At 31.6% G+C, this 9,266-nt stretch overlaps 1 protein-coding gene across 1 annotated transcript; it reads left to right on the top strand.

Moving 5' to 3' along the window:
• Positions 1–993: 993 nt before the first annotated feature.
• LOC124374896 (H/ACA ribonucleoprotein complex subunit NOP10-like) lies at positions 994–8,930 on the top strand. Its single transcript, XM_046833037.1, has 3 exons — positions 994–1,320; positions 6,019–6,061; positions 8,726–8,930. The coding sequence occupies exons 1-3, from the start codon at positions 1,267–1,269 to the stop codon at positions 8,821–8,823; spliced, it is 195 nt and encodes a 64-aa protein (XP_046688993.1). The 5' UTR covers positions 994–1,266; the 3' UTR covers positions 8,824–8,930.
• Positions 8,931–9,266: the final 336 nt, after the last annotated feature.

Here is a 9,266-nt window from a genome sequence, read left to right as displayed (position 1 = left end):
ATAGTTTTCTACTGTTTCAATGTTCTTAGAATTAATTATATGTAAAGTTAGCCCAAGAACTTGCTGTAGACAGTTGTTTGTAACTTGTTGGTTTTAAAGTCATCGTAACCATTAAAGAAGAGTACGATAGTTTAATATTGAGAAGTTATATCCACAGGTATAGTAAAAGGATTGGAAATTTTATTGATGTCCCATATAAAAGGCTCACTAACTCTGATTCTAATTTGGATAATCAAGGTATATTGTATTATATAATAAACTTCCAGGCTCAGCTCGGATCTTGGAGACACACACGCAAAAAAAAAAAAAAAAAAAAAAAAAAACAACTGTATACTTTCTTTTTGGCAAACCCATTCTAATGAGTATCTTGATTTATCTCAGAATGATTTGAACACTATCTTGTAATGCATGAAGTGTCTGCTTTGTAGTATTTATTTGCCTTGCATGGTTTGTACATAACCTTTTGGTTCTTAGATTTGGTCATGTTTTTCTTAGCCTTTATTGTATAAAATTAATACCTGTATGCTACATGTTAAACAATTAATGAAGTTGTATATTTTATACTGTTTTCAATGGATGTTAATCTGTAGTTTATTTGGCTAATTTGAAATCAATTTGCAATTTCTTTACATTATCATAAAGAATATTTGATGCTGTAAATTCATAGTAGTTAAAACTTTTAAAAATTACAAAAGGTTGCATTTATAATTTTATAAAATATTAATTTTTATAAATAATACAATTTTGTAAATATATAATTTAATTTAAAATGGTTTCATTTATGGAGATAGAAAGTAGAATAAAAGTAGAAGTAGAAAAAAAGTAAAATAGCACATGAAAGTAATTATAAACCAGACAGGTGACATTGTAATTGTACTATATAGTGTTATTGAGCTCTTAATTTTATTTTGTAGTCATAATATCCCATAACATTTTCAACAGTCAGTTAAAAGAAAAGAAATTCTAGTCTTTTTCCTCTATGGTTAACTTATTTCCGGTTTGGGTGTATGTCTTGCTTCATTTTTCCGTTCCAAATCCAATATTCTGTGCTTTTTTTCTACTGCAAATGTGTGTTGCGTTCTCCATGTGTTCTGTCTGTACTGAGTATTAAAGATTGTTTACTAATTACGAAGGCCGGGGAGTTGAAGGCACATGTTTTTAATTTTAAGGTTAGGTGACGGTGTGTTTGAATACAGTTACTAGCTCGAGGCAAATCTCAAAAGTTTTATTTGTAGTCTATTGAATATTCTCAAATTAAGAATCAAAATGATGCTAATGTACTATTTGGGTCCCGATGGAAGGAGAGTATACACATTGAAGGTAAAACCAATTATTATTGTCTCTAGGTGTACTAACCTCTACTCATGTGGCAAAACACTAGTTACTTTAGCACTTGCTATCTTTTTTTTTACTTGCCATACTCCAAGTGCTAACTATTTTATTACCAAAAATATTTTAGAAAAGTACCAGAGTAAATGGCTTAAGTAAAAGAAAGGAAATCTAATGAAATGAAACTATAAACATAGGCCGTTAATAAGGAGTCTCTTAAAATCTGTATTTCATGGTTTGTATTGAATGTTTCGATTGTTTTTATAGAAGGATACAGTATAATTAGCAGCCACAAACAATCGAATCATGATTATCGAATGATATCATCAATCATCTATATTCATGACTAGACTTGCCATATGTCCCGGTTTGGCCGGGACAGTCCCGGTTTTGCAAACTTGTCCCGGTGTCCCGCCCGGTTGCCTGCTTGTCCCGGTCACGTCAGAGGAGCCGAATGTTTAAAACAATTGAGCTAGGCCTAGTAGTTTAGTCTAGAGGTTCACGACTACAGAACACTTTGTAGTGAAAATCTGCAAGTATTTTCACATTTACACTGTAAGGGTTACTCCTCAAAGAATTCTGCGGATTTGCAGATATTGAATACATCAAATTAATACAACACGGAAATACTAGATTTCTCTCCCTTATGCCAGCAGTTGAAAGGATGATTCAAAAGTTTTCTGCTTTGAAAAAGTACTTCATGTCTCAGGAAATGTGTCCATCTCTGATAAAGAACTTCTTTGATAATGAGAGAGGTGAAATGTTACAATGGTTTTGTACATGGTCAGCTAGCATTGTTTAATAAAACTATTTTAGCCGAAAAAAAAACAAATCCAGTGCTATTGATGTTCCTTCAAAAGTTGAAGGAACATTCGCAAGAAAGAAAGGAGTCTAACTTCATCCCATATGGAGCAAAAACGGTCCTTAAAACACTTAAGGGTAAAGGCAATGTTGACTGTAACCAAATGACCTGTGATTTTAACGAATTTTACATTAGGTCTATTTCTTACATTACACTTTGGGAAGATAGTTTTGGAGAAGCTCAAGATTTCGTCTGGGTCAATGAAAACAGCATTTCATGGGAAAACATTGAAAGAACTGCAGAAGTAATTAATAAAAGTACTGGAAAACTCGAGATAAACTTTTTGACGAGGTTGTCCTTGCCAAGAGATTTTGGGCCTCAAAAGTAGAAGTATGGGAAAAAGAAGACGAAAAGAAACCAAGTGAAGAAAAATGGATGGAGCTGTTCCATTCTTTTAAACAGCAGAATATTTCAGTGCCAAATCTTGGACTTATAATTGAATATGTTTACTGTCTTCCTGGAACATCTGCTCCAGTTGAGAGAGTTTTCTCCGTGATGAACATTGCCTGGAGTGATGATCGAGGATTAATGCACGAATCCACAGTTCGAAATTTAATGTTATGCAAAGTTAACTTTGCAGTTAGCTACACTGAATTTTATGAAAAAATAAAATACAAAAAGGACTTATTGAGAAAGATTTGCTCTAGTGAAAAATACGAATGGTATAAAAAATAAGCCTTGCTTTTACATTTTATAGCTGTCAATGTTTTTAAGGTATAGCCTGAAGTAAGCTTGTACTGTTTAATAGTTTTCAATTTATTTAATGAAAGCTGTGTAAAAATATAACCCAAACTGTATTTTGATTGTTATAAGATATAATCACTTTTATACTATTTAGAAATTAAATTAAATTCATACAATTATACACAAAGTTTTTTTGTTTTTATTTTTAATTTGACTTCATATTTATCCCCCCCACGCATTTCGAACAGAGGCGTCCCGGTTGGCCGGTGAAAAATTTATGGCAAGCCTATTCATGACTATCTAATAATAAAGAAAATAAGATGTTGGACTAAATAATGTCATTGATATTTCAAAGAACAATATACGGCTAATACGATAAGTGGACCCGGTTTTTTATATAGAAATTGGCAAACGATATTATACTTAATCATAACCACCGATATAATCAATCGATACTGATTAATTATTTTGAACAAATAACTTAAATAATCTATATCAACAGCTGTAAACACTTTTCAAATAATACACGTAAGGTATTATTTCAATTTTATATATAAGTAATATTGGTACTTTGGGATTATACCGACCACACCCAGACATGAATCGTTATTTCACATTTCGTTTCTACTGATTACTAGATTAGCGTAGAACAATATTTCGTCAATATAAAACAGGAATTGTCTTATCGCAAACCCCTCCCCATCCTCAGACAGAGGTCAAAGTCGAGCGTCTAGTAGATAACGTGATTGCAGAGTCTCGCCGCCCGTTCAGCTGGTGCATCGCTTTGTTGTACTTCCGTGTTTTACCTCTACATTTCTCCAAACACAAAAATTCAACAAAAAACAAACATTTACCAAACTAAACTCTTTATTTAAAAAACACTCAAAACTTGTTTTTATTCTTGATCACATTCCGCCACCCAAAATGCGAGTGCCTCCGGCCATCAGCGCGGGCTTCGGCAGCACCTTCGGTGCTGCCCCGCGCTGATGTCGACGAAAGAAAAACATCCCTCGAGATAGTACCTATCAGTAAAATATCAAATTCTAGAGGGGCTAATCAGAAATATAAATTGAATTGTAATGGAAAGGTAATTATGTACCGTGCAAATCACGTGATGCCGCGCGGCCTGCCGTAATCAGGATTCTCGAGAAAGATAAGATAACAGCGACAACAATACCGATCACAATACCTGGAAATGCTTGTAAGTTTGTAATTTTGTAATTGAAGAGTTGTTTTTTCGTTCTATCATGTTTGTTTCTATAAATTTCTATTTTTGTGTTCTTCATACTGGTGTGGTCGGTATAATCCCAAAGTACCGTAATATTTGATTATTAAAAATGGCAGCCAATTTTAGAAAACTACACGACATTGCTTTGAAAGATGATAAGACATGTTTTACGTGGCTTTAAAATGACTCGTACCGAAAAATCCATCATGTGAAATTTGTGGGGAAGAAACAACTGTAACTGTGAGAGGAGCAATTATGGCCTTCTTCAGTTTTCTAATTTTGCTTATAATAATTTGTTTCATCGCTGTAAATATTAAATCCATATTTTAATTTAAAATATATGATTGAATAAATGTGTCTGGCTCCTTGTGAAACAAAGAACATATGTACATCGTTATTGATCTTACTGCAGTTAGTCAATAACCAAACAAACAACAAATTATTTCACTTTGAATTTATTTCCAAATATGATTTTACTTTGAATTAATTTTGAATTTTAATGGCGAAGTGAATTAAGTTTTAGCCTTTTAAATTTTTAATTAGAAAAGCTATAATTTTATTTGTTGAAGAAATGTATTTCTTTCAAAACATATAGAATAACTTTATTTAAACGACTTTCGAGCAATGTAGTAGCCTACTTATGGGGTAAACGTGTGATAGCTTTTAACAAATGCTCGAATAGATCACTACCAATAATCATTACTTCTCGTCTATACATACATTCTGCAAGATGATCGGCAATGCAGTCACTTCTTAGAGCAGTTTTGGGTAGACTTTAATAAGCGGCCTACATTCGTTATTCAATTGTTATTATAAAATGGTTTGATTGTTTTTATCCGTAGGAATAATTCGATATTAAAATTGATTTAACTTAGCATATGATTCGAACTTATTAGTTATAGTAATTTTAATGTAAACCATAAACAGCAAGAAGTAACTAAAATTTGTAAACATTGAAAATAGCGATGAATCAGAGGAAAATATGTGAGATATTTCTCACAAGTGACTGTTTAAGTGGCTTCAACATCTGGATTTGGCTCCTGGTAACTCATGGGGAGAATTCTATCCTCCATTTCACAAAAGCGGTTACTCATTGATATCAAGCTGAGCTAGTTGTAGTATTGCAAGGTTTCTTTGATATCTAAGTCTAGGCCATAGTTAGTTTTGTTGTTTTGTTAATGTTATTGTTAAATTTCTGTTTTTAAAATTGTAATGTACAAGATTCTTCTTGTTATGGTTATTCATAACTCTTATTGTATGTGATTTTTACATATCGAAGTGGGATAGTATATCGAATTGTCCGATAACAGCAATCGAATAACGAGTGTAGGCCACTTATTTTTTAAGTCTCCCCGCAGGTTTTAAGGATTTATTTTTGGCTCAAATTAGATTCTATTTTCAGGATGTTTTAGAAGTTAGTGGATCGACAAAGTGTGTACTGTGGTTGGCTACAGTAAAATGGTCGTAACCTTTGGTTTTTAGGCCAAAATAGTCTTTTCATAAATTCGTAACAATCATTGTTCCTGGTTTTACATGTTTCACAATTAATGGGATAAGTGAATCGGCATTTTGTTTATTTTCTGGGCAAACTTCTAAACGGAATTTACCACCTCTTCTCTCCATTTTGGAAATGTCTACATTAGTGTTAGTTATTATATAGCAAACTCTTTGTCTTGCAACCATTTAAAAGAATGCTCAACGTTTAAAAATACATTTTTGGGCCAATATCTGCATGGTCAATGCCATTGTTCTAGTCTCAGTGTGTGAAAATTGTATATGTGATTGAATTCCAGGTCCCTTGAGAGATAATTTGAGATCAGCTCCTAAGACTGTCCTTAAAAATAATACAACATCAGGTATGTTGTAATCTATCATATGTGTTTAGTTTGTAAAATTTGAATGTTTTCTGTTATAGACTGTGGCACCTGATGGTTCTCCAACCTTTTCTGCGCATCCAGGTCAGTGGTTCATAATGTAGTCTGTATTTTGTTGTGTAAATAATTATAAATTACATTGTTTTTTAATTTTTAACTAGGTGGCCTACTTAAATAAGAGAAATAAATATTCAAAAAGTTCATATTTTTGCACCATCAACCAAAAGAGTTATTTTATCTAAAGTAATTATAAATTTTACAGAAAAAATGAATTTCGAAAAAGAGAAGACTAGAAGGGTTAGAGACATTAAGTTTTTACACTAGAAGGAGGGTTGACAATTTTGGATTGTTTAATTTTTAGTTTAGTTTGATTAGGAATAAGATTTTATTATCCATTATCTTACAAATGAAATTTCCAATAAAGTTCTCTAAGCAACCCTTTTACTTAGTTATGAAGATTATTTGAATGAAGATATGAGTAGTGTAAAAGTAAAAGTCTCATCCAAGAGTTTACATTTAAATTTATTCACCACCGATTTTAAGTTAAGTAATGAGCTTTAAAGAGGAGATATCTTTACTTGTGGCATTTGCAGACTGTAAAAATATTAAGCTGTTAGTACTTAAACACTTATTTTATATTGGAATTTAAAATGTTTGGGACAGTTCAAACCTTAATACCAGCTCTGTTGAGTCAAGAAGAGGGAACATCAAGCAGGAAACTTATAGCAGAAAATGTTCGTACTCTGTAGAAGGAAAATAATTATAAAGTGTAAAAGGTGTATGCAACCTTAAATTACGCACAAAGTTTCAGTTTTATACATGGAACCAGTAAAACCTTTATACACTTTCACAGTACTTTTCATCACTTCTCTGTGTTATTGGCTTTATACACGGTATCTGCCCCTTTGTAGATATAATTAAAACCATACGTTTTTGAAAGTATTTAAAAAAATTATAAGACTGACTAAATTAAGTCTATATTTGTAGTAGTATTTAATGCTGACACACAGTATTTACAGAAACTATTTAAGTAAATAGAAGAATAATTTGTGAGCTACAATGACACAATATTATTTATAATACCTATAAGGTATAATAAAAAACCATTATACCTAGACCCAAAACACCTTAAGAATAAATGAGATCTGAAGTGGATTTAGTCCAAAACTGCCTACAGACGTACTCCTTTTCGATTTATTGGATGACTTGCTCAAATTTCATGAACCTCAATAGAGCTCTCAATCTCAGATGGCTTAGGTCTCGAGAGTTTGTACTAGTCATGGAAAAACTCATCTCCGAACCTCTATATATTTTAACAGAACCTTTAAAAAGGCATAACTGGACACTTATGTAGTTATGAAATCACATAAAATCTTTGATATCTCTCATGATATTTGGTGATGGCATGATTCTTTGTGCTAGTCCAGATCCCAAACCTTGAGTGGTTATAAAGTGAAATTCCTATGTCTGCACCAGTTCCTGTCTCACTATATTTGCTCTCAAGTCCATAAATTTTCAGTGTGGGTAAGATGCTCATCTGGGAGATTGATGTGTTCGCAGATACTTCTTTGGTTAGAAATGGCCGATATGAAAAATCCTATTTTTTATTGTTAAAGCTGTGATGTATTCTGTTAAAATGTAGCTAGTCACCTTATCCATAAACTGAGGTCTCTAAGACAAAAGCTAATCACCAATGTCTTCCTAGCTAAGCCAACAAAAAGCAACAATGATATTTCTCTTTTATATATTAAAAAAAATAATTATATCATAAATAATTTAGAACTTGTGAATAAATAAGAACATACTTTGTTCAATATTAGTAATTGAATTATATGGTAATATCAAGGGACAAGAATAGTTTTTGTACTTGACTGATTAAGCTATAGAGTTATCTTAAACTAAAACCTTCTAGTATTAATGGATTTGGGAAAATTTAATTCACTTATCTATTCCCTTTTTGTCTTCAGGATTTCCATATATACACATCAATTTGTGTATTCAGTGAAAAGTGAAAAACAAAGGAATAATTAAAGGTTATTTTGTTAGAAAATAACTAGAAGATACACATCAAGATGAGATGAAATATATACATTAATAATAATATTGACTTGATAGCATTTTTAACCAAAGACTGATGGCTGCGCCATTATCTAGTAATTACAAGATGCAGTCAGTTCTATCAAAAGGATCAACAAAAACAATTTTTATAAATCCTAAAAAATTGTACAATACCTCTTTTTTTGTTTTGAATATAAACATTATGAAAAATTCAGTCACTGTGTGGGTGCAGTTTCTATCTTGAATGATGATATAGACATTAATCACATTTTACCGAGTAATAGAGATGATTTTCTGATTCTTGATCATTCAGAAAAAACAGTTGTAAGCAATGCTGTTTCATTTCTAGCAGGGTTGACAGTATGAGCTAAATTAATAATTGTACAAAAAGCTACAGTCAACAAAGGTGACAAACACTTTACTTTACGGTTTGAACATCTTGCACATACAATGCACTTTAAACCTTTTCTTATATTGGTTACTGATTGACACTCAAACAATTAAAAGTAGTGATATGATTATTGTTGTATGTGCTTTAAAAATATTAATAAAGTTGGAGTCTTCAGACAAAATAATTTTTTTACTTGGTCAAAGTTTTCTAAATAAAAGATTATTTTTCCTTAATTTAGACATAGATTGGCATTTTCCATATTTGTTAACAACTGTAATAAGAAATGTATGTGTTTGCAGCACGGTTTTCACCCGAAGATAAATACTCCAGACAGAGGATTGCCATTAAGAAACGTTTTGGCTTACTACCCACACAGCAGAAAGAACCAGTTTACTAATTTAGTTATCAATGGATATGTGTATATAAGACTTATTAAAGTGGTTTTAAATTATAACCTGTCATGTTTTTTATAATTTCAGCAATAAATTTTGTATTTGCCTGAAAGAATAACTTATTTATTTTAAACCTTAAGTAAAAAAATCTGAAGTAATACATCCCTCTATTTACCAGCTGTCCCAATAGTTGCATTCTCCCTCCTATTAATTTTTCAATATACATCAATATATATCAACCAATACATCACCTATAACCTATACATCAACCAATATCCGGGGGGAATCATTATAAGACTAAAAACCATGGATTATTGGATTTATTAAAACTTTAAAGAGTCCCAAGCCTTTATAGAGGAACAATGTGGGAGGGTAGGATTCATAAACCCCATTGAGTGACATCTGATTTTAAAAAGACTTGTAAAGAAAAAACAGTACAACACACCAC

Source organism: Homalodisca vitripennis, unplaced genomic scaffold (assembly GCF_021130785.1).
Source record: "Homalodisca vitripennis isolate AUS2020 unplaced genomic scaffold, UT_GWSS_2.1 ScUCBcl_11029;HRSCAF=20145, whole genome shotgun sequence".
In the NCBI taxonomy this organism is placed as follows: Eukaryota; Metazoa; Arthropoda; class Insecta; order Hemiptera; family Cicadellidae; genus Homalodisca; species Homalodisca vitripennis.
The sequence above is the reverse complement of the archived record's forward strand: the minus strand, read 5'-3'. Positions and strand labels throughout refer to the sequence as shown.

Bases quoted from the DNA above. Each gene is read 5' to 3' on its own strand.
- LOC124374896 (XM_046833037.1), top strand. From the start codon at position 1,267: ATGATGCTAATGTACTATTTGGGTCCCGATGGAAGGAGAGTATACACA. The intron at 1,321-6,018 runs GTAAAACCAATT...TTTCTGTTATAG, and splicing joins GGAGAGTATACACATTGAAG to ACTGTGGCACCTGATGGTTC. The intron at 6,062-8,725 runs GTCAGTGGTTCA...ATGTGTTTGCAG, and splicing joins AACCTTTTCTGCGCATCCAG to CACGGTTTTCACCCGAAGAT.